The following is a 27,500-nucleotide window of genomic DNA, read 5'->3' as shown; positions in this document are numbered from 1 at the left end:
TGTGGTAGTTCCCTGTCTAGCCGCACTGATGAGCTGTGAAACAGCGAAACAGTACTGTATGTGGATTACTATATATATATATATATATATATATATATATATATATATATATTTATATTTATGTTATCCCCTTTAAGAAACTTGGTTCTTATTGTGGAGCAGTTTAAAGTTGAAATAGAAAGTCGGTCATGCATGCATCATGATTTTATAATCACTAGATCACTACGGACGGATGTTACAACAAATTTTTTTTAAATATTAAAATTTCAACGGTATTTCCCGCTAGTGGAGTCAGAGATGGCTTCATGGCCGGGTTCGAATCTCCCAACCGGTAGTAATTGTGTCACCCTGCACTGATGATCCCGAAAGGATGAAACATTAGTGTCTGTAGGTGTTAAAAAAACACAAGTGAATCATGCATGGTCCCCCGTTAGTGCACAGTGAACGAGGCATAAAAAATGACTAAGTTCAGCATTCCCCCCCCCCTATTTAGCCTCAAAAGTCCCCAGGGACGTCAAATCCTGGTGAAAATGAACAAACGGTGCAGCTTTAGGCTTTAACATATGTAAATCTGCGTTTTGCACCATGCAAAAAAAGAAATGACTAAGTCTATCATTCCCCCCCCCCCTCATTTAGCTCCAAAAGTCCCCAAAGCCTTAACAGATTTAAATTTGAGTTCAGCACTATGCAAAACTACTAAATAGACATACACAGAAAATTTTGGACAAATATGGTAAAATAGCCCCAAAAATGGAGTGTTTTTATTAGCCCTAAAAGAGCCCCTGGGCACACCCAAGAGTTATCGTGAAGTATAGACAAACAAAATTATATAGAAATCATTTAGTTACAACTTTTTAGAAAGTTTTATAAAAGTCCAAGGTATCAATTTTTTTTAATAAGCACAAAAGTGCCAATTTTAGCCATTTATATATATACTAGCATGGGCATGGATGGGCGCCCGGCGTTGCCCGGGTGTTTGGATGTGTATGTTGAGCAAAAAAAAAAAGTGGTAGTAGGAAGGCAGGCTCGAACCCGTACCGAAAAGGAGGAAAAGAACAGGGTAAAACCTAACGTTTATGCTGTTACGACCACCGCCAACCGGAAGCGACATTTTTTTAATATTAAGGCTAGACAATCTAAAGGAGAGGATAACTTTAAAAAATATCGGCGAAAAAAGTGACCCCCCCCCTGTAGAAAAGTGCCTAGTTGAAGGGGAAGATATTAATGTTTTTAGCAAATTTTTCGATATTTGTCGTATGAAAGATCGAACTTTAAAACGATACTGATCTTGGTAAAATCTCTCGCCTCTATTGAAAGTTTAAGGCAGACATGCAAACAAACATACATACATACATTTATATATTGGTAACTAAAAATTTTCGACCCAAACTGATAAAAAAGCTTGCCCTATCTCTGAATACCCTTTATGTAAAATTTCAAATATTTAGACCAGAAATTATCTGAGTAATTTGGAAGAGACTGCAGAGGTCAATTTTTTTTTAACTTTGACCCCTATTATGACCCCTTAAAATTTATTGTTTTGGGCTTAAATAAAGTTATTAAGTTAGATCCATGTCCATGGAACCTATATCTAAAATTTCAAGTGCGTAGACCCAAAATTATCGGAGGAGTTTGGTAGAGTTCTCAAAGGTAAAATCGTTGAACCTTGACCTCTTAATCGACAAATTTCTGGCCAAAGACCGATCACATCGATTTTCCCAATTCTCAGTAACCTGTATATCAAATTTCGAGTCTGTAGACTAAAAATTGACAGAGTTATTTCGTAGGGAAATGTACATAGAAACACAGACACACACACTTTCACTTTTATATATATATATACATATATATATATATATATATATATATATATGTGTGTGTGTGTGTGTGTGTGTGTGTGTGTGTGTGTGTGTGTGTGTGGAGAGAGAGAGAGAGAGAGAGAATAAATGACAAAACGTTATATTCCAAAATTCATGATGTTGACCATCTTATAATTTATTCCTTTAATTCAATTGACTTATACAATTCTTGACAGTATCTGTTTCGTGGCGCAAAATCAATCACTTAATTATTATATCAATCAGTGAATCTATTATGTAATTAACTCATCAGAAGAAATAGCAACAATCAATCCGTCAAAAGGAATTGAAATGTGATTTGACATGATAAAAATCCGAAAATTGGAAGAGAAGCTGCAGATACCTTTATATTTTACTGTTATGCCATATTGAATTTCATATATATATATCTAAACATACATCTTGCTGCCCAACTCCCTACATAGTATCCCTGCAATTATGTCCCAGATAGTAGCCGCCTACATCAAAGTGGCACCGAGCCTTGTTTGGGGTGAAAAGGTAATAAAAATAAATTAAATAACTAATGAATTTAACGAGGTTATTAAGAGTGCTCAATAAAAGAAGAGCAAGATATATGTTTATATGTCGCAACACTAGACATGCTAATGTTTCAGACAAATAATCAGTTAAAACCAGAAGTCCTCGTCAGGCGACTTAATAAAGGGTTGCTTTTCACAGAAGAAACCAGTCCTGAGAATCTGTTAAAATTTGAGGACTGGTTTCTTCTGTGGAAAGCAACCATTTTATATAGTCGCCTGATGACGACTTCTCGTTTTAACTGACCATTTGTCCAAAACATTAGTATGTTCAGTGTCGCAGGCATATAAATTTGTTTCTATTAATATATATATATATATATATATATATATATATATATATATATATATATATATATACGTACCATCTGGATAATGTTTTCGTTTCATATCTCCAGGAGCACAACGTTTCTGCCGGTTCAAGTCCTGACCATTTCCAGATTCATATCCTTCGGTACCTAAAAAACGAAGAGAAAAACGGCAGATTGTAAAATATTTTAAAAGAGTGGTGCATATTTTGAACAGCAATGGCTGCATAAATAGATTTAGTACATATATACATACATACATACATACATATATATATATATATATATATATATATATATATATATATATATACGTGGGTTTTTTTATATTCAAAAGTAATGGACTAATGAATTCAACGAGGTTGTTAGATAGTGCTCAATAAAAAGAGCTGATAATACTTGTTTATTGTTATATAAACATGCTCACATCCCGCTGCTACAAATAGCCACTTGTTTCAATCAAACAACAGATATCATCAGGCAGCGACTTGACTATTCAAAAGTTCAATGAATAAACTTAATAAACGCTTATTCATTGAACTTTTGAATAGTCAAGTCGCTGCCTGATGATATCTGTTGTTTGATTGAAACAAGTGGCTATTTGTAGCAGCGGGATGTGAGCATGTTTATATAACAATAAACAAGTATATATATATATATATATATATATATATATATAAGCTATATGTGCACAAATTATTACAAATTATTACATGTGAACAAATTATTACAAATTATCACAAATTATTACAAACATAGTAGATTAGAATCCCAGTACTATATGTGAGTGTGTTAGAGAAGATCAGAAAAAAAAGAATAAGCCTTGACTGTCGTACGGGCGGCCGGGTTTCGATCCTGGCACTGACTAGCCGCACTGATGAACTGTGACACAGTGAAACAGTACTGTATGTGGATGACTCTAATGCTCCTTATCTTGAGTTGAGCATATTGAGAAGTGATACACGAATTACCATTAGCGTATTAAGTGATGCTCTTTGTGTAAACAAATCGAGCTTAGGTATTTCGGACGATGTCAAAACATCGTTAATTCCCTACCCGCATAGCAGCTGCCGATTTGGCATAATGGTTCGAAGCCTTGACTGTCACACAGACGGTCGAGTATTGATTCTGACACTGACTAGCTGCACTGATGAGCTGTGATACAGCGAAACAGTACTGTATGTGGATGACTATAATACTTCTTATCTTGAGTTAAGAAAAAAAAAAAATATATATATATATATATATATATATATACATATATATATATATTTTTTTTTTCTTCACCATATTCCCTCTGCTTCACTTTTTGTTATCAAGTAAGATCTTTGACTTACTTGCAGTTTCATCAAATACTTTTGTATGCAAAATCCGATCCCGCATTTTGCTAATTCCTACCCTCTGATGAGAAGGTAAGTATTTCTTCGAAACTCCGTGGATTAAGGACTATCCACTTATCAAGTGTTTCCTTTTCAGATTAAATATGTTTTTAACTCTTTTTCAAAGTGTTTTTTAACATGTTTTATTATCTGGTTGCTCTTATTATAAGCTCTATCTCCTATTTGGTTTTATCGAGCTTTTACATCTGGTTGAGATTACTTTACAAATATTAATTCTTTAATATTTATAATATACTTTAGTTTTACCATCTTGGATCATTTTGGTAAATTTAATTGTAATTTTTATTTTTATTTTATTATATATATATATATATATATATATATATATATATATATATGTGTGTGTGTGTGTGTGTGTGTGTGTGTGTGTGTGTGTGTGTGTGTGTGTGTGTGTATATATATATAAAATCACTTTGTGTGTGGGGGGTATTATAGGTTCTGAAACAGCTAAGCTTATACTTTGCAAATTTCGCACAAAGGTAATTTATATGTCTGGCAGTGTTCTTAGATATGTTTTGTACAAAAATTAATCCGATAAATATTGAAAATCGAAAAAATCTAATCCTAAAATAGTATTTTAGTTTTTTATAGAGGACCATTTCAAATCGCTGCAAATCATTTCTTCGTTTGCATATTTTAAAACTAAACATTAATCAAAAGTGACTCTTCCAGGGCATTCATCATCAAGCGCAAATATCAGCTAATGTGATATTGTAAACAAACACAGACGGAATTTGATGAACGACATTATCATTATTATTTAAAAAAAATTTTTTTTTTTTTATTTAAAAAATCAACCACCAGGCAAATTATTCGTCATAATATATAATATTTAATAGACTATAAAAATATATATGCAATCTGCATAAATTAAAATATCATGTTTAAGCGTATTGTATGATTATGGGCGTCCAGCTAGTATATATATATATAAGACGCCTTCAATAAGTTTACAGACGTTTTTGTACAGACATTTAAAATTATTGTAGATTCTTCAAATTCTGTATCTTGTTGCCAAGCATCTTATGAGATGATTGACTAATTTGTATGAGTTCAGGTTCAAATGAGCTACAGTGAGAATTAGAATCCACCTAATTGTCAGAGCTGGTGAATTTAAAAAATGAAATTTGGACGTGAGGACATTTTGCAAGAAAATTCTGTTTTAATCTTGAAGAAAATGCCACAGAAACGTATGGAATGCTTCAGACTGCTTCGAGGCCATCTTGCATGAATCAAACATCAGGTTTGGAGTGGCATAAGAGAGTCAAGGAAGGCAGGGAGTCTGTGAGGGATGATGAGAGGTGTGCGGAGAGTAAGGAAGTCAGAACACCAAAGTTGATTGGTCAAATAAAGAATTTCATGGATAAGGACCGTCGTTTGTCAATAAAGACAATAAGTGCACAGTTTGGTGTCAGTGTGGGAACTGTACACACAATTATTCATGAGGAACTGAAGATGCAGAAGATTTGCGTGAATGCACCAGTCCACAACTCCATCCTTGTCACAGACTATTAAACGAAGATGGGCATTAAGAGAATTCCTCACCCTCCCCATATTCCAGACCTTGCTCCCTGTGACTTTTTGTTATTCCCTAAGCTCAAGGAAAACCTTGGAAGTTGTTGTTATGAGACAATTGGGAAGATGAAAGGTTGTGACGAGGGTCATTGACGCGTTCACACAAGACAACTTCCATGGGGCCTTCACAGAAGTTGTTGGAATAGTACAACAAGCACATTACAGCCGGAGGAGATTACTTCGAAGGGGACTAGAGTTTAATGTGTGTATTATCAATGAAATGCCGACACAAAAAAGTCTGGAAACGTAAAGAAGCAGATTTCCACATAAATATGTTTACATTATAATTATATTTCAATTATATTTCAATTATATTTAACCGCTTATTCATACCAATCCTTAATTTATGAAGCTAAATGTAATTACAGAGCATATAACAAATAAATGACAAATTTCAAGATGTTGACCATCTTAACATTTATTTCTTTAAGTATGTTGAAATGCACAATTCTTGGCAGCACCTGTTTCATAGCGCAAAATCATTCATTAAATTATTACATCAATCAATGAATTTATTTCGCCCGTAACTCATCAAAAGCACTTATCAATTTTAAAAGAAAATAAAAGCATATTAGCATGATTACAAAATCTGAAAATTGTTAGAGAAATTACCTTTTTTCCTTTTATTACGCCATCTTTGAATTTTTTCCGATGAGTTAAGGGCAGAATAAATTCAAGAATTCACATAATAATGAAATGAATGATTTTGTGTTACGAATCAGGTGTTGTCAAGAATTATGCATGTCAGCTTACTTAAAGGAATAAATGGTAAGATGATCAACATCTTGAAATTTGGAATATAGACTTTTGTCATGTATATATATAACCTTGGGGAAAAAAAAGCCTTGGAAAGAAGAGAGGTAGGTAAAATATTTTCTCATAATTTTCCTTAAAAGGGAAATGGATTCCATATTGTTCATTGTAAAAGTGTTTTTCAAAACGTCTGATGAGAGACTATTCTTGTGAAAATGTTCTAACGATATAGGGCTTGAATTTGTCCGAATGGTCGTGAAACAATCGTAACGAACGATGAAATACACTATTTGTTACTATCAATCCATTCTTTGATGTCTTGATTTTGTTTATTTATATATATATATATATATATATATATATATATATATATATATATATATATATATACATATATATATATATATATGGTAAAACTGGTAATTAGTAAAAACCTGAAGAGAGTGCTCAATACTATTGCAGAGCAAATATGTGTTTTATTTTTTTATTACCGTTTTATCTGTTTGGTTACATATATTTCAGATGTTGGACCATGTTTACGATCCAACAACCTCGTCAGACCTTACAGAAGTGGTTGTTAGTATTAGGAAGAAGTGTTTTAGAAGAAATACGAAAAAAAAAGTGGGGGTGAGGTAGGAAATAATAAGGGGGGAGGGAGACGGGTATTGACAATATTTCAGTTTTTAGAGTTAATATACATTAGATTGTATTGTGTGTGTGGGAGGTAGCAGATTCAGGTAGGCGTGGGGGGAGATATATGAATATAGGGAAGGGGGTGGAGAGAGGATGGTAAAGGAAAGAAAAAGGGGAGGGGGGAAGTTTCAATTTTTAGGTTTTAAATTTTAACTGCCTTTTGCTTGTTCAGTGAGGTATATTAAGTAGATGAGAGAGAGAGAGAGAGAGGGAGAGCGAGAGGGAAAGAGAGGGAGAGAGAGAGGGAAAGGGTTAGTGTAGATGTCATGTTTTTGACAGGTACAGGGTTGATCAGTTTACAATGGGTTGTTTTTTCTTAAATACATACCTTAACGTACGCGCAAATGCACATACATACATATACATATATATGTACATTTTTATACATCCATATACAGACACATACGCGCACACACATATATAAACAATTCATATGCAGACATACACACACATACACACAATTCTTATTCACATATATGCACTCACAAATATATATAGACACATATACACATATATATACATATATATATACACACACCTACCTATATACATGTATGTGGAGATATAGATCTCCAGTAAGAAGTATATGTACATATACATACATACATACACACATACATACATACATACATACATTTTTTTTTCGTATTTCTTCTAAAACACATCTTCCTAATACTAACAACCACTTCTGTAAGGTCTGATGAGGCTGTTGGATCGTAAACATGGTCCAACATCTGAAACATATGTAACCAAACAGATAAAACGGTAATAAAAAATTAAAAAAACATATATATATATATATATATATATATATATATATATATATATATATATATATATATATATACGTGTAATTCTGTAAATCAAAATATATACACAGATATTTAAGTTACGAATTTATTGTTGGAATCAATTCAAATAACATTTTCAATAATTTTTGCTGAAAAGCAAAATATTTGTTTATTAATAGCTGAACATTTTGCTAATTGCATTTCATTTCCTCTGATGATATGAGCCATTATTGAAAATCCATGGATTAAGGAAATAAAAATAATTTTTCTCTATATATTCCTTGTTTCAAACAATAAATTCTTAACTTAAATATATGTGTATATATTTTGATTTACAGAATTTAACTTTAACCATTAAACTTATATATATATATATATATATATATATATATATATATATATATATATATATATATATATATATATATATATGAATTGGAAGTTTCAAAAAGTACAGTTGATGACGATTTTCATTGAATCATTATTAAGAAAGGATAAATCTTCTTTCTATTCTTTTTTGTGCTTAAAAACGCTTGGAATTTTCCAGACAACCTTATAAAATTTTTTAATGCTTTTTTGTCTACTCTATAGTTGACGTGCATTTGAAATTAATATCAAACAAATTCTACCAAATAATGGATTTTCTTAATAAAAAAAAATGTATGCAATTGAAAAATAATATTCATCAAAACAGTGCAAGATCAAAACTTACACTTTATTCCTCAAAATCACTTCAACAGTCCAAACTAACTGCAAGTCAAAGCTTTGCCGTCTCGAACTCTCATTCCTGACATTTATTTGTGACAGAAAAATCTGGCACTCAACTGTTTATGACGTCATATCGTAGTTTCAGGTTAGTGATGACATCATTCATAGCCTTGAGTTCCTGGAGAGGCAAAAGCCATACACAACTTTATAGATGATTTTGTAGCAAGGAGTTTTTTTTTTTCAGGGTTAGAGTTCTGGCCCCATGTCCAACCTTCCCAGAAGGTACATACAGCGCCTAGTCTTCTCAAATGGTCACTCGTCTGATACTGACCAGGCTCAATGTTGCTTAACTTTGGCGATCTGGCAAGAACCGGTTTGTCAATGTGATTGTGTTGGGAATGGAACGGTTCCAACATTTTTCCCGAATCCAATACCATTACTGATTTTGATTCTTAAATTTCTAAATATTGCATTAAAGTCGTATTCTTAATTTTTTAACTATCTTAAAAATCGTTGTAATACGTGCATATAATTTCACAAAAGAAAAACTGTAGTATAGACGCAGGTAATATACGCAGGTAATAAATGCAGGTAATATACGTAGGTAATATACGTAGGTAATATACGCAGGTAATATACGCAGGTAATATACGCAGGTAATATACGTAGGTAATATACGCAGGTAATATATGCAGGTAATATACGCAGGTAATATATGTAGGTAATATACGCAGGTAATATACGCAGGTAATATACGTAGGTAATATATGCAGGTAATATATGCAGGTAATATACGCAGGTAATATATGCAGGTAATACACGCAGGTAATATATGCAGGTAATATATGCAGGTAATATACGCAGGTAATATACGCTGGTAATATATGCAGGTAATATACGTAGGTAATATATGCAGGTAATATACGTAGGTAATATACGCAGGTAATATACGCAGGTAATATACGTAGGTAATATACGCAGGTAGTATATGCAGGTAATATACGCAGGTAATATATGCAGGTAATATACACAGGTAATATATGCAGGTAATATACGCAGGTAATATATGCAGGTAATATACGCAGGTAATATACGCAGGTAATATATGCAGGTAATATACGCAGGTAATATATGCAGGTAATATACACAGGTAATATATGCAGGTAATATACGCAGGTAATATATGCAGGTAATATACGCAGGTAATATATGCAGGTAATATACGCAGGTAATATATGCAGGTAATATACACAGGTAATATATGCAGGTAATATACGCAGGTAATATATGCAGGTAATATACGCAGGTAATATACGTAGGTAATATACGCAGGTAGTATATGCAGGTAATATACGCAGGTAATATATGCAGGTAATATACACAGGTAATATATGCAGGTAATATACGCAAGTAATATATGCAGGTAATATACGCAGGTAATATACGCAGGTAATATACGCAGGTAATATATGCAGGTAATATACACAGGTAATATATGCAGGTAATATACGCAGGTAATATATGCAGGTAATATACACAGGTAATATATGCAGGTAATATATGCAGGTAATATACACAGGTAATATATGCAGGTAATATACGCAGGTAATATACGCAGGTAATATACGCAGGTAATATACGCAGGTAATATACGCAGGTAATATACGTAGGTAATATACGCAGGTAATATATGCAGGTAATATACGCAGATAATATACGTAGGTAATATACGCAGGTAATATATGCAGGTAATATACGCAGGTAATATACGCAGATAATATACGTAGGTAATATACGCAGGTAATATACGTAGGTAATATACGCAGGTAATATACGCAGGTAATATACGTAGGTAATATACGCAGGTAATATATGCAGGTAATATACGCAGGTAATATATGCAGGTAATATACACAGGTAATATATGCAGGTAGTATACGCAGGTAATATATGCAGGTAATATACACAGGTAATATATGCAGGTAATATACACAGGTAATATACGCAGGTAATATACGCAGGTAATACACGCAGGTAATATATGCAGGTAATATACGCAGGTAATATACACAGGTAATATATGCAGGTAATATACACAGGTAATATACACAGGTAATATACGCAGGTAATATATGCAGGTAATACACGCAGGTAATATACGCAGGTAATATACGTAGGTAATATACGCAGGTAATATACGCAGGTAATATACGCAGGTAATATACGTAGGTAATATACGCAGGTAATATATGCAGGTAATATACACAGGTAATATACGTAGGTAATATACATAGGTAATATACGCAGGTAATATACGTAGGTAATATACGCAGATAATATACGTAGGTAATATACGTAGGTAATATATGCAGGTAATATACACAGGTAATATAAGCAGGTAATATATGCAGGTAATATACGTAGGTAATATATGCAGGTAATATATGTAGGTAATATATGCAGGTAATATACGTAGGTAATATACGCAGGTAATATACGTAGGTAATATACGCAGGTAATATACGTAGGTAATATACGCAGGTAATATACGTAGGTAATATACGCAGGTAATATATGCAGGTAATATACGCAGGTAATATACGCAGATAATATACGTAGGTAATATACGTAGGTAATATATGCAGGTAATATACACAGGTAATATAAGCAGGTAATATATGCAGGTAATATACGTAGGTAATATATGCAGGTAATATATGTAGGTAATATATGCAGGTAATATATGCAGGTAATACGCAGATAATGTATGCAGGTAATATACGCAGGTGATATACGCAAGTGATATATAGAATGCAGTGAAATGGATCAACGTATAAATAAACATAAATTTTTAAACAAAAATAAAATTTCACGTCCTCTTCAATTTCTATAAAACATGTTTACAATAGCCTGAGTATGCACATTTGATTTATAATCAAATGCATATCTGAGGAAGGAAATTTTCCCGAAATATCATATGATACTGAACTTCCATCTAAAAGTACTGAGGCAAGTGAAAATGCAATGGCAGTATAAAATATTTTTAAAAAAACACACATATATATATATTTCACTAGCTGGACGCCTGGCATTGCCTGGTCATACAATACGCTTAAACATGATATTTTAATTTATGCAGATTGAGTATATATTATTATAGAATCAATCCTCCATTGATTATTAAATATTGTGAGGAATAATTAATTTGCCCGATCGACTAATTTGCAAAAACATTTTTTAAAAAAATAATTATTATGATAACGTCATTCATGAAATTCAGTCCGTGTTTGTTTACAATATCACGTCAGTTGATATTTAAGCTTGATGATAAATGCCCTGGAAAAATCACTTCTGATTAATGTTTAGTTTTCTAATATGCAAACGAAGAAATGATTTGCAGCGATTTTAACTGTTACTCTTTTTTTTATCGCAAATTGAACTCATTAATAAGAAAAAATTAAAATAAAATGTTGAGGTATACCCAGGCTTGAACAGGGGATCATTCGATCTGTAGTCAAATGCTCTACAACTGAGTTATATTCTCAGATGTCAATAATTCGGGAGGTGAGGGGGTAAGAAGAAATGATTTGCTAAGATTTTATTATTTTCCTTGCCGGTGTAACATAAAATATTCCCCTGTTAAAATTCTTTTTTCTTATTAATAAGAAAGAAAAGTTATTTTTAAGATCGGATTTTTTAGATTTTCGATATTATCGCATGAATTTCTGTAGAAAACATATCTAAGAACACTGCCAGACATATAAATTAGCTTTGTGTGAAATTTACAAAAATTAGGCTCAGCCGTTTCGGAACCTATGAGAAACTCACATATATACAAAGTGACTTTTATATAATAGTAGAAACAGCAATTAATAAAAAGGTTAAATCTGCGAAACCCATTTCAACATTATAATTTTTTATTTGCTTTTGTTCGTGTTTATCCATTACACCTCTGCGTTGTAATGCCTTCTAAAATTACCTTTGATTAAAGAAATATTTGAAAACTATTTCTTTATTTGGATTATTTGAATTATTCAAACTACAGTTCTTTAGAAACTGCATGAAATTTTGAATGGAATGTTTTATTTAATTCACGGGGGTAGCATGTTCTTGTTTTCTCAGCCATGACTGATCAAATACAAAGTAAAAATCAGTTCTAAGTGACAGTCTTCTGAAGGTTAAAGATTCAATCCTCAGTGCAGACGATACTAAGAATACAATTGCAAATTACTTCACACTTTTATGGCTGACAAAACAAGAACATGCTACCCCCTGTGGATTAAATAAAATGTTGTATTCTAAATACCACGCAGTTTCTCATGTTTCGCAGAAAGATTCCAGTCTAACAAAAGATACAACTGAAGAAGATCGGAGGTTGCATTGGCTAAAATGCTGTGATAATAACTAGTGATGGGACGATTCCAATATTTTTCCCAATTCCGACTCTTTATAAATCTCTAAATATTTAATTATAAAATCGTTATTTTGTCCTGATTAACATAAAAATACGAGTTAAATATGCATGTATTTTCTCAAACGTAAAAACGCACTCGTGTGGATGGTTTTTCTATAAATTTTAGTTTTACTGGAAACTTAAATATTGGTAGTAATAATAAAATAATAAATAATTTAAAATCAATAAATATTGATTATTATTTGAAATCAATAAATATTGATTATTATATTATTACTACCAGCAGTAGAAGATTTTTTTTTTTTAAAAATAGAAAAATAGGCACAAATTTTTTCGATACCCTGGAAAGTTCCGTTTTTCTCAGTTCCAAGTAATCGTCCCAACACTAATAACATCCAAGATAAGAACCGTAATCTGAATATTGAATCGTCAAAAATTTAGAAATGCATTTCTTTACGTGACAATAAAAAATATCTGCGTACAACGTAGATGCAAAGACACACGTCCACAAAAATTGCTAGGGGGGGGGGGGGGTATCTCTGATTGTTTTGTCATGACAGCAGTGTAACAGAGCGCAGATGAGCACGTATGAAAATATCAGCAGCTGCCGAAAGATGGATGACAAGCGATTTAGCAGCAGGAGCAGCGCTTGAATACGTATGCAAATTGGCAAATGTGCTTGGGCTTGCATCTGCAGAAAAGGGGGAGAAAAAAAGAGGACGACACGTTATCGGAGAGAAAAAGTCGATGCCAAAGGAGACAGAATTGTAAAGTGAAAGTGAGAATGGACCGACTGTGGTCAGCATGCGGTTGAAAGAAAGAGAAACACACACCAGGTTAGATGGACATGTGGCAGCGAGAGACATTTTAAGTGCTGTTGAGATGGGAGAGTAACGTGCAATAAAAACTTTTGTTGAAAAAGGAAAAATGCCGACCCGGATTTTTATTTATTTATTATGTTTGTTTGTTCTTGCAACGTTACAGCAAAAAGCACTGTGGAAAACTAATGCTTTATTGACATATCAGCAAGGAAACGTGGGAACCGAGTAATCAAAGTACTTTGATGCCGCTCTCTGGAGCAATGGTTCTCAACTCGGGGTAATTTACCCCTTGGAGTGAATTTAAGAGTTTCAAGGGGAAAGGTGAGATTGGCATAACAGATTAACAGATTAGCAGATGCAAACTCGAACTGGCCTTCAGGCCAAGATCAAAGTGTAGTATCTGTTCCGGCAGATACTGCAAGCAAATACCCTATGTGGGGGCGACCCCACATATAAGACCTTGGTCAATGTAGGGGCAACCCTTCATACCAATTGTCACTATCCAGCTCCCCTACTCCCCGGGAAGTTGGTCCCCATTTCTCCTTCACTCCTCACATTAAAAATCGGGCTTGTGCCTACTTTGCTCGGTGGGGGAGCAAATAAATACCTCAAAGTGTAGTATCTGTTCTTCAGATGCTGCACTTAAATTTTTTGTTATTTTTCAGTGGAGGAGAAATCCTTCACGACTGAGACAATTTTTGTTCCTTTTCTCCATATTAAAAAACGATCCTGGTGTCTAACTCTGTCTCGTGGGGAGACATTGTAAATAGGAACTCGATCCAGGGCCACTAAAATCCGACAGTTGTTCATTGTCCATAGCTATTGACATGTAATTTTGGATTTTCTCTCCACTAGCATTTGAATTAAATGTTATTATCATAGTATATAGTATTATCACATTTTGAGTCATATATTTTTGGAGACGAAAGAAGGGACTTTATTTTGATCCATGATGAAAGAGTTCATTGGCTAAAAAAAATAAAAAATAGTGAGCACCACAGTTTTAAAGAATTGGTTGTTATACCAAATTTTATTGATGAACGCGAGTTATCTCCCTTGGACTGATATTAAACCTTTCATTTGAACGGAATTTGGTGCTTTTTAAGATAGAGTCAACAAATTGATTTTTTTTTTTTACATGTTTTTTTTTTAAGCAAAAAAAATATTATTTACTTAATTGACATGTCAAAAATAGTAATATATCCAAAAATTATGAAAATTTATTGAGTAGAAACAACTGCTATCGTATTTTTAGTAAAAAAAAAAAAGTCTATTGTTATAGACTACAAATGTTGGAAGCTATTACGATGTAGTGTAAATTTTGTGTTTCTAGTTATGTCCCCTGTGTGTGAACTCTTCACCGTCTATTTTATAACATCTAAGAAAAATACAATTTTACCCAATTGTTTTGTAAAAATTACTTTTACCTATAAATAACTTTCTACTCAATGAATTTTCGTAATTTCTTGGATATATTACTATTTTCGACATGACAATTAAGTATGTAATATTGCTTTTGCTTCAAACGACATAATTTTTTTTTTAATCGATTTGTCGACTCTATCTTCCAGCACTCGTAATTTGAACTGAATAAAAAATAAATAAATAGTTACATGAATGAGAGAGAGAGAGAGAGAGAGAGAGAGAGAGAGAGAGAGAGAGAGAGAGAGAGAGAGAGAGAGATATTCCACTAGTCTTGAAAAAAAAAACAGTTTGAGTACCACGGCTTTAAAGATTGATTGTTGCGCAAATTTTTATTGATGAACACGAGTTATCTCCCTTCGGCCGATCTTAAAATTTCTCATTGGAACGTCACTACTTCTGTTCAGTCTCAAAAGACAAAGGATACCCCCTGTAGTGGCAGCTGCGTAGGTAATTATGTAGCAAGGGTTGCGCAATCTCCAACCACACTTCACCTGAATCGGCACTGTTTGAATCCACTATTCTTCACAAATCAAAAATTAAAAGAAATAAACAAGTTCGCACATCCGACATCCCTAATGACTAGGTACGTGCAAAATGAATGCTTAAAAATGAATAAACATTTTAACACTTCCCTTTAATTAAAAATTCAACAAAAATCAGGAAATTAACCAATTTTTATGAAATTTTCAATATTTATAAAATAATGATAACTGAATATAAGTAACCCATTATTTTTTATTCAAATCTTAGTGGAAATGTATTATTTTTTAAACAAAAATACTTTTACTAGAGTTATGGTTTTCGGTAGTAAAAAAAAAAAATTATTTATTTTTGCTTTTTTTTTTTAATGAAAATAAAGCATCGTAAATTATTAGAATTAAAAAAATTATTTAATTTTTTCAGGAACATTTCGAAAAAAGCCCCTAAAGTCCGTATTAATGAATTCGATATAATTAGAAGAAAAATTGATTTCTCAAACTACCGATATTATTATTGAATTAACCATTGTTTATTTAATATTTTTGCACAAAAAATATAATTGCAAAAAATATTTACTCTTTTTTTTTTTTTAAATTACATGTCTTGCATAATCTTTATACGATTCTAATATTTTCCTTGCTTGCATGAATGTGAAACTTTTGGCGTAATATCAGTTTTATATAATCTTGAAAAATGAAAAAAAAAACTGTTTTAATTTAAAAGCAGGAACATAGAAAAATAATTAAATTAAAAAATCGTAGAAATCATCCAAACGTTTGCGCTAGGAATATACGGATGCACGTCCGAGTAAAAAAAAAAAAAGAAAACCAACACCCCCTTACCTTCTTTTAACTATCTGACGTCATTTTCAGACAGCCTTTTGACTGCCTAAGATTTTGGGCTTCTGTATAATTCATCTTTAGAGACTTTAGTTTTGTTTAGATTCTGCGAAGTGAGAATTTCTCGCTTTTGTGAGCTAACTAATCTATTTGTAGTACAAACAAGGTTTTTTTTTTTAATTATTATTATTTAATTCGATATCTTAGAACTTTATTAAGTATCATTGAAAAACCCAGAAAACTAATATTTATCTTTCAAGGGATTTTTACAATGAATTTATTTAACTTAAAAATTTAGCAGAATTGGTTAGCTCGTCGTGAAAACATTTTTTATAACTATTTTAGGTAAGGGGTGCTGAACAACTTTTTTCTTTTTTCACGTGATGTACAAATATTCTCTTTTTTTTTTTTTTTTTTTTTTGACCTTTTGAAAATTAACTTTAGTCTTTAATCTTTCAAATACAATCAAAAGTAGTCGGAGAACTACAAAAACAAAATATGATAAACCGGCTTTCAAAACTATGTCTACTTATTTTCTTCGGACATTTTTGCCCGTACCGTATGATCGTTGCACAGATTTTTATTGGTGAACGCGAGTTCTCTCCCTTAGACCGATCTGAAAACTGCGCATTTGAACGTAATTTGAACTGAATAAAATAAGAAATACGTAGTTATATGAACGACAGGAGAGAGAGAGACAGACAGACAGACAGACAGAGATTTCACTATTCTTTAAAACTTACAAACCAAAAATGAAAAGTAATAAACAAAAAACGGAAGGATTAAGAAATTCTGATTACTTACAATTCTTCGAAATTTCTGCTGACACACAACAAGCAATCAATAAGGCAAAACAAAACCAGCCAACGTGTGGACTGAAAAAAGGAAATAGTTTAAATGAGAAATACTTCAAAATTAGATAAATTAAGGCCCTCCTGCTGCACTTCGTGTTACACAGTGTTACACTAGGTGTATCAGAATGCCGCTTGATTATTGGATAATGAAATTGGCGTCATTTTATAGATGAAATGAAATATTGAAATTGAAAATATTAGATTACGCGGAAGCGATTACAATAAAAGATCTTTTTTAAATTCCTGTATTTAATAAAAATTATTTGTTAAAAAATGGTACTTGTACAGTTTAATCAGGACATAAAAAAAATGAAAATATCGAAAAAAGGTTATATTGCACGTATCCGTTATGGAATGAAGTTCTCAGGAAAAAAAAATCACTTAATTTGATCAAGTAGTTTTTTGTTTTGTTTTTTGTTTGTTTTTTTTTTGTTTTGTTTTTTTTTTACAGCAAAAAAAAAAAAACAATTTGTTATGATACCGAGCAAAAGGTTCGATTTTTAGGAAGAAAAGCTAGAATTAATGATGGGGAGGGAGTGTCGGCGCTTTATATGGAGTTATCTTCCCGTGGCGTGTTTAACAAATTCCATAATGGCTGACTTCAACGCGCTCTCATAAGAACGTGTTTTTCCGCTGTAAAAAAAAACAAAAAAAAAACTACTCGATCAAATTAAATTAATTTTTTTTTAGAGATCTTCAGTCCAAAACAGATACGTACAATATAACCTTTTTTTTTTTTTTTTCGGTATTTTCATTTTTAATGTCCTGACTAAACTGTACAAGTGGCATTTTTTTAACAAATAATTTTTATTAAATACAGAAAAATTTTTTTATTATTTATTTTTAGCGGTTTAGATCTTTTATTGTAATCACTTCCGCGTAATTTTATTCAAAAAATGACAAATAAAGATAATTAGGAATGATAATAATGAAACGGTACTGAAATTGACAATAATAGAAACACAGTTTGTTTTTTGTTGTTTTTTTTTTGACAAACAAATAAAAATAATTAGAAATATTAATGAAACGATATTGAAAGTGATAATAGTAAACAGTTTGTTTGTTTGTTTGTTGTTGTTTTTTTTGGGGGGGGGGGTGACAAACAAATTTTTTTTTTAAATCATAGTAAAGTCGAGTCATTCACCGTTTGTTTCTCTAAAGCATTTTTTCCTATATTCTTCAATCCCACAAAACAAATAATCACATATACATTCTGGGATTGAGTTAAGTTTGAAAAAACTGTTTTAATTTTTTTTTTTTTTTTTAGCTATTATTAGGTATACATTTATCTATTATTCATTTATATAATTTTTTTTTTGTATTTAGAAGTTTATTTTCTTTCTTTTTTTTTCTTTTTGACATAAGCATATTTTAACTCGACAAATGTGTGAGACGCAACCGTTGAATTTTTTAATGTCATGTAAGACTGAGCCGTTAATCAAGGTGGAAAACATTGAAACGTCCAGATTTGAGTCTATTGAACAGTTCAGTTAAATGCAATTCAGATAATAGGGCGAAAAAACATAGAGAGGAAAGCCCTGAAACAGTACGTATTTTCTCCTGAAGAACGAAATGAAATACCTCAGGGAAAATAGCAGGATTATATGCAAGTCTATGAGAAAATAAACTAAGAAAAGGAAGGCCCTGAAACAGACCATTTTCTCTCCTGATAACCAACATTAACTGGAAGCCGAAATGGATTTCTTCACAAGTGAAAACAGCTGAAAAACATAATTATATAAAAGCTGTTTCTTTCAAAACACAATATCTTCTGCTGTCCCCTTGCTTCATGGTAAGTTTTTGTTTCTGTTCTTGTAGTAAGTTTTATTTTGTACATTTATCTATTATTTCGATTAGACTAAAGCTGAGTTAATAAACATATTTTTTTCCTTACAGCTTTTTTTATAAGATATTTTAATAACACAAAACATATGCTAAAATATTCCTCAGTTTTGGGATTGAGTTATGTTTTAAAAAAAAAACTCCCATTTTAATTGTTCTGTCAGCTGTAATTGCGAAGAATTCATGAAGTGACCAATTTTTTATTTTCTCTCACTTTCACCCTCTCCCGCTGTTTGTTGACACCCCATTCTTATTCTTTGTGTCTCTTTCTTTAATAATAACAGAAATAATTTGTATATGAAATACATTTGTCTATTGACTATTATACTAAATTGGAGTCAGTCAACGTTTGTTTCCTTAAGTTTTTTTTACAAGACATTTTAACCCTGCAAAATATCTGTACCGAAACCTAAACGTGGATTCCATAACCAAAGTTTCTTTCTTAAAACTGAACGCCTGTAGAACTCTATTCCATTTGTCTGCTTTCCAGCTGACTATAATATGGTCGTCTTCAAGTCCAACGTAAACAAGTTCTTGATAATCTGTTTCCCTTACGTAATCCAATTTACCAAATTCTCAATACTAACGATTAGTACAAGATTTTCCCATTGACTACTGTACACTCTTTAACACTTATCCTCGAGTGGCTTCCAGGTATTGATAAATGGTGACTCCTTTGAAAGAAAACAAAATACATGTATTTCTTAGTTTTAGGATTGAGTTATATTTGAGACAATAACGGAATGAGGACGTAAGCATGTAAAAATGCTAATAAAACAAAATTCTTTTCCTTTAAAAAATGTTTTAAAAAATGTTTAATCACTGATTGCTATGATTAATAGCATATTATCTGAGAATCCATCATTCAAACTCTTCGGCCTAACATTCACAGGCAACATGAATTGGAACAAATTCATAAAAGATATTGCCAAAGCTGCTGCAAAGAAGTTGAACTCTCTCTACCATATAAAAATTTTTTACGCCTGCCAGTATCTAATATCTCTACAAGGTCACCATTCCGTCATATATGAAGAATTGTTGCCACATCTGGGCTGGTCCATCTACTAATAATCGCTTCCTTTTAAACAGGCTCCAAAACAAAAAATATAAAAATAGGTTCAGCATTGTCTACCAAGCTCGAACCCCTGTCCCATCACCACAATATTGCATCCTTGTCCTTGTTTTACAAGTACTTCAAAAGAATGTGCTCCATACTGGTGTACTGGTGTCTCCTTACTGTAAATGCACCCACCAACCCGACAATCAGCAAACTCTCACCCCTTCCCTGTAAAGGTCTGTAGATGCTGGAAGATTTTTTTACTTTTAAAGTTTCCTTTTCATATTGTTTGCCTTTCGAATTCCCACTGTATTCACTGCTTCGCAGACTATACCAGCATGCAGCAATTTAAATATAATGAAAAAAAAGCACCTCGTTGCTCAACTCCCCACTTATGCTGCCCCTTTAAGTATGGTTTGTTTGGGATGAACCAAAATAAAACAAAAAGAAATAAACTTGTATATTTCAATTCCGAAGCGTAATATCAAAAAGTTTTGGGATGAAAATAAAATTTGTCACCAAAACGATAGAATTTGACAATAACTGACTTCAAATGGGTTGATATGTCGTCAAACCAAACAAACCAAACAAATTCCTAATCGTACAATTCAATTTTTATACAACATTTTTAAACTTATGTAAGGATTAGATTTTGCTAAGGGATTATTGTGTTAACGGATTATTGAACTCAGGGATTAATTTGCAACGGGATTATTGATTTAAGGGATTATTAATAACTTTTATACATGCATCAAAGTGTAGACATTTTTATTTATGCGTTGCCAACAATCATTTCGAAATGAAGTTTGACTGCTGTGGATTTCTGATTGAAGCCATCAACTTCGTGTTATGATTTTTTATTTATTATTATTTTCTTTTTCGATAATTTTTATGCTTAATTTTCCATCTATTTTGTGTCAGATCGTTCGCTCAGTGTTTATGAATTTATTTTTTTTATTTATAATACATAAGTAGGACTACCCGTCGTTGCCCGGGTGCATTGATAACAAATAGAAAAGCATAAAAAAATAGTATAACATTTTAAAAAAATAGTTTTCTCTATCGCTACCATCCCCAGTCATGTTACTTCTCTATCTATCTATCTATCTATCTATCTATCTACCTCTGTGAGAGATACAAACATAAATAGATAGGTAGATGGAGAGAGAGTGTGACAGATAGATAGATAAATAACTCTCTCTCTCTCTCTCTCTCTCTCTCTCTCTCTCTCTCTCTCTCTCTCTTTCTCACTCATTTTCTCTGTCTTTCTCTCTCTATCCCTCTCTCTCTTTCTCATTCTCTCTCTTTCTCTTTCTTTCTCTTTTAACAAAATTTAAAATTAATCAGCAAGTAATTTTATCAGCAATTATGTGTTTATTTTTATACATACTTATATGAATTTGTGTATATATCTATATGAATTTGTGTATACATACTTATATGAATTTGTGTATATATCTATATGAATTTGTGTATACATACTTATATGAATTTGTGTATACATACTTATATGAATTTGTGTATATATCTATATGAATTTGTGTATATATCAATTTATCAATATATATTAATTTTTTAATTTATCAGTCTTGTATTTATAAGATTAGGATTAATCCATTTAACTACTTATCACCCCCACTATAATTAGTAGTTAGTATATTTACATTCTTATTTATTTAAAATTAGATATATAAAGGTTAAAAATATTTTTACATATATACATTTTTTCTTTTTAATATATAAATTTATCATATGTAATTATAAATACATTTTATACATTGCGAATATAGCTTTATATATATATATGTATGTATATATATATATATATATATATATATATATAAACATGACAGAAATCTCTCAACAACTCTTTTGGTTATCATCTCATCAGGAGAAAAATGGATAGCAATGAACAAATATTAATGGCTAAAATAAACAGCAATGGGGGATCTTTTTTATATTTAAGATGCCAAAAGACGATTAAAATAAACAATTTAATTCAATAAATGAGTATAAGGCAATATAAATGATATCCCGACGGAGGAACAAAAAAAAAACAACAACAAAAAACAGAAATGCTGGCCAATAGCAGAGTCTCCCTTCCTCTGCAGTTTTAGACTCTGCTATTGGCCAGCATTTGCTTGAAAATCCTTGTTGCGTATAAAATAGAGTGGTTCAAGGTACTTCATAGAGCAGATCCCAAAAACCATTTTAAAATTTTGAAATCTGTCTCTATTGTGATTTGAAAATTTTCTGTGTGCCGATAAAAATGTTAAATTTTTGTGAAAAAATTTGTCCACCTCCCTTCTGTTTTGTTGTTGTTGTTGTTGTTGTTGTTGTTGTTGTCCCCCCCCCCCTCATGTGCTATTTTATATCGCCTTATACTCGTTTATTGAATTAAATTGTTTATTTTGATTGTCTTTCAATGCCTTAAATATATATAAAAAAGATCCCCTATGGTTTTGTTTTTCTTTATTTTCGCAATTAATATTATTTTCATTGCTAGTGATTTTTCTCCTGATGAGATAATAGCTGAAAGAGAGATTTCCACTAATGTTCAAATTCAAATGTGTTTATGAATTTTGTACTTCTAAACATTTATTCATATGTGTGTGTGTGTGTGTGTGTGTGTGTGTGTGTGTGCGCGCGCGCGAGCGCGCGTGTGTGCGCGCGTGCGTGCTTCTGACGATCGGGTCTACTGAGAGACTACATTTAAAGATTAAACTTTTTTACAAAGTTTTAATTATTAGGCTTTAGTGGCCCAAGAAAGTGAATAGGTCACAGTTATTTCCCTTTGACTGCATCGACAGAGAGATCCGGATTGCGTTCCTTTGGCTATTAAATGCACGTCAAAAGCAGAAGAGAAAATAAGGAAGCATCTAAACACGATTCTAAAACTGAACGAACTTATTATACCCTCAACTGATTATCTATCTTCATTCTTGTTTGTAAATAACATGAATAAATGCGTTAAGTTTTATATTTTGCTACCTTCTATAATACCGCTAACTTGAACAACGTAAACCTTTAACTTTTGGGTTCTTCTTGGTTATAAAAGCAAAATTTGAAAATCGAAATATTGAATTTCAAGTAAATCGCCTATTTTTCCAATCAAATCGATTGATTGCCATCTCTATTTGGGGACCCATCGCGGTGCATTGGAAGGAAGCTTCACATTTCTCCCCACATTGACTTAATCTATTGCACTGTAGAGAATCTACTGTTGATTTTATAAAATTATTTTTATATAATGGTTTGAATTAAAGTTTAAAATTCAAAAGTCAAGTATCATGCTTCAATTGTGCTCTAAACAGAAACATTCATTTTGAACTCGCCACTGTCATATCAAAGAACCTACTGTTGATTTTATATTCCTGTCCTTTCTACTTGTGGGTGATAATTGCTTGAATTAAAGTTTAAAATGCAAAAAATAAGTATAATGGTTCAATTGTGCTCTAAACAGAAACATTAATTTCAAATGTGCCTCTGTCATATCAAAGAACCTTCTGTTGATTTTCTATGCCGGACACATTTGTTTGTGTGGTGATAAAACTTCTCAAATGCATTTGTGATGTTAGACTGTGTAAAGGTGGTAACTTTATTCAAAATCGAACATCTTTAATGTTTTTTTTTTTTCAATTATCAATTTTCGATAATTATCGGAGGCATTCTGGTACAAACCTATCTAAGACCACTCTCAGATACATAATGTATATTTCTGTGGAATTTCAAAAAATATTGGTGCAGCCATTTTGGAGTCCATAGAGAATGAACTCAAAGTCACACAAACACACAAAGTTCCTTTTATATAATACAGGGTGAAATGATAAAATTGATGAAAGCCGTTTTCTTCTTCTTTTTTTTTTTTTTTTTGTTGCAGACCATCTTCTAGTTGGCCAGTTGTGTACAAATCCTAAGAGCGATAGGAGCTTTCTATCATGTCTGAAAGTTGCACAATGTTCGACCTGCGAGATCGTAGATGCACTGCTGTACAACTCATGCTATCTACCAATCCAAGTTATGACAACAGGACTATTGCCAGTACCCTCAAAATGCAAACCTGGATGGTTCAATGCTTGAAGGCACAGCTCAATGCATTGGATAACTCACGTTTATGGTCTTTAGTGTGGTTTCAAGTGAAGGCCACATCATGCCACCTCACATCTTCAAAGTCGACTTGAAAGTGTTCCTGGATGTGCTGAAGAGTGTGGTGATCCCTTGGTGCAATCAAATGGCCACTGGCAGACCCTGGGTGTGGCAGCAAGCCTCGGTGCCAGCTCACAAGCCAAAAGAGACCCAGGCTTGGCTTCAGAAGGAGTGCTATGAGTTTGTACCCTTGTCTCATTGGCCTCCCCCTCCTCCTCCAGCCTGAACTCGCTGGACTACTTCATTTGGTCATATGACAAGAACATCACCAACATGACCTCCCACAACACTAAAGCCAGCCTGATCGCCAGCATCTGCTGAGTATTCGCTGAGCTCCTGCTCGCACTTGTAGAAAAGGCATGCTCCCAGTTCTGGACCCGTATCGTCGGTGATTGAGGCTGAAGGCGGTTACATTGAATAAATGTCATTTCTACTACATAATCAAGTTACCTGAATAATAAATAATACAATAAAAATGTTAAAATAAAGTTGTAGTGTTGTTTTCTTCAGGGTGACAACTTTATTGTTCTATTATGTAGTAGAGCTATGACACTTCTCCCTCACTTGCCTAAAAAAAGGAGAAAGTAATCCCTGGAAAGATTGTCTCGTAATAATAAAACAGATACTATATTATTCCCTTCCTCAAAGAAGGATGAAATAATTGGAAGGATGCCTCCCATCACTTAAAAAAAAGGAGGTAATTCATGTCTTGTAACAGTAGAACAGATACTACACTATTCACCCCCGTTAAATGATACAATAATCGATTAAATCAGCTTTTTTTTTTTCATTAAAAAATGTTTAGTCATAAAAACAATATTTTCATCAAAAAAATTCATACATTCTGAACATCACAAATATCTTGGTGCTATGCGAAAACAATTGTATGCAGCAAAAAAAAAAACTGATTTGTTTTGTGAATTTGCAAGAAATTTGTCCCTGCCATTTGATGTGGTTTATAGAATCTAATTTATAAAACTCACTAGCAGGGAGACTCGACGTTGTCCGGGATTGAATGATGACCAATGAATGTTTCATACTCCATATTTTTATTATCATCAAAATCGGTGAAATTTTCTATTTTTTAATAAAATCAATTGATTGCCTACTCTAGTTGGGAACCCATCGTAGTGCACTGGTAGTAAGCTTCACATGCCTCTCTGCAGTGACTTAGTCCACAATACATTGTAGTCTACATTGCACTGTAGAGAATCTACTATTGATTTCATAAAATTATTTTTATATATAATTGCTTGAATTAAAGTTTAAAATGAAAAGGTCAAGTGCCATGCTTCAATTGTGCTCTAAACAGAAACATTCATTTCGAATGCACCCCAGTTATATCAAAGAATCTACTGTTGATTTTATATGTCGGACCTTTCGGCTTGTGTGGTAATAAAATTTCTCAAATGCACTTGTGATGTTAGGCTGTGTAAGGTGTTAACTTTGATCAAAATCACCTGTTCCTTCTTTCATCGGATTTTTTTCAATTATCGATACTTATTGAAGACTTATTTAAAAAAAACCTACCTAAGAACACTGCCAGATACATAAAGTACATTTGTGTGAAATTTCATAAAAATTGGCCAAGCCGTTTTGGAGTCCAGAGGAAACGAACTCACAGACAAACAGACACACAGACACACACACAAAGTTCCTTTTATATAATAGTAGAGATTGTGTGTGTGTGTGTGTGTGTGTGTGTGTGTGTGTGTGTGTGTGTGTGTGTGTGTGTGTTGTACGTGTGTTCATTTTTTCAAACTGCATCTCCTTCATGATGCAAGGTCACAAGGGCACAAGGCAGGTCAAATGATTGCATGTTTTGTGGACCATCCTTTTCTAGGTTTTTAGCCGGTAAAAATAGCTGTTGAGGGGTCAAAATTGAAAAAACTCAAGTCATATTTTTTAATTTATGAAGTTTTAATGAGATTAGTACACGATTGCTTAATACCGAAGTAGGATAAGATATACTTTTTATTTGTTTTAAATAAGCATTTGTATGTTGCTACACATCCATGAGCATGTTTCGGTCAGGTAATTACTTGTAACTATTCAGGTATTCAGCATCAAATGTAATGCTAAATACCTAGACAATTTTCATTACGGACTTAACTTTTGCATCGCCTGAAGAGGTTTCTTGTTATTTGTAACTAGCTGAGCGAAACATGCTCATGAATGTGTAGCGACATATTAATTATTACTTTACTTATGTAAAAGAAGTTAACACACGTTTAAGACGTGATCACTTACCAAATCTGGCATCTCCTCACACATAGTTACTTTTTTAAAAAATCTTTTCTTTAGGGAAGAGGAGGGGGTGATTAAAAATATTGTTAAATAAGAGCGTGATTAATTTTAAGATGGAAATCTTTATGAAGCTATATATATATATATATACAGGGAGTCCATAAAGTCTGTGTGCATATTAAAATATTTATAACTTTATTTGTGTTGGTAATAGAAATAAACTGTAAAATGAATTCATTTTGGAACAATTCATTTTAAAATTTCACACCGACTTTATAGACACCCTGTATATATATACATATATGATGAGAATGATGGAAATAAGTTTCCGACGTTTCGTCATTGTAAGACTTTATCCAGAAGAAGTCTTACAATAAGACAAAACGTTGATGAACGTGTGACTTAGTTTGTTCCTTTTATCTCTCTCTCTCTCTCTCTCTCTCTCTCTCTCTCTCTATATATATATATATATATATATATATATATATATATATATATATATATATATATATGAGCAAACAGTTAATAAAATATGTTAAAAAACACTTTGAAATGAGTTAAAAACATATTTAATCTGAAAAGGAAACACTAGATAAATGGATAGTCCTTAATCTGCGGAGTTTCAAAGAAATACTCTCCTTCTCATCAGAGGGTAGGAATTAGCAATATATATATATATATATATATATATATATATATATATATATATATATATATATATATATATATATATATATATATATCCTAAGCAT

General features: G+C 32.1%; 1 protein-coding gene across 15 annotated transcripts in view; it reads right to left on the bottom strand.

Moving 5' to 3' along the window:
• Positions 1–27,500, bottom strand: part of LOC145278112 (uncharacterized) — a 274,399-nt gene that overhangs the window by 240,927 nt on the left and 5,972 nt on the right. For all 15 annotated transcript variants that reach the window (XM_080130385.1, XM_080130390.1, XM_080130398.1 and 12 more), the window contains exons 2-3: positions 17,407–17,477; positions 2,761–2,853 (exon numbers count right to left, since the gene is read on the bottom strand). In XM_080130385.1, the coding sequence (XP_079986511.1) occupies positions 2,761–2,853; positions 17,407–17,477 (164 nt within the window). The remainder of the gene's footprint in view (positions 1–2,760; positions 2,854–17,406; positions 17,478–27,500) is intronic.

Source organism: Euprymna scolopes, chromosome 6 (genome assembly GCF_053919585.1).
Source record: "Euprymna scolopes isolate OS-2025 chromosome 6, ASM5391958v1, whole genome shotgun sequence".
NCBI lineage: Eukaryota > Metazoa > Mollusca > Cephalopoda > Sepiida > Sepiolidae > Euprymna > Euprymna scolopes.
The sequence above is the reverse complement of the archived record's forward strand: the minus strand, read 5'-3'. Positions and strand labels throughout refer to the sequence as shown.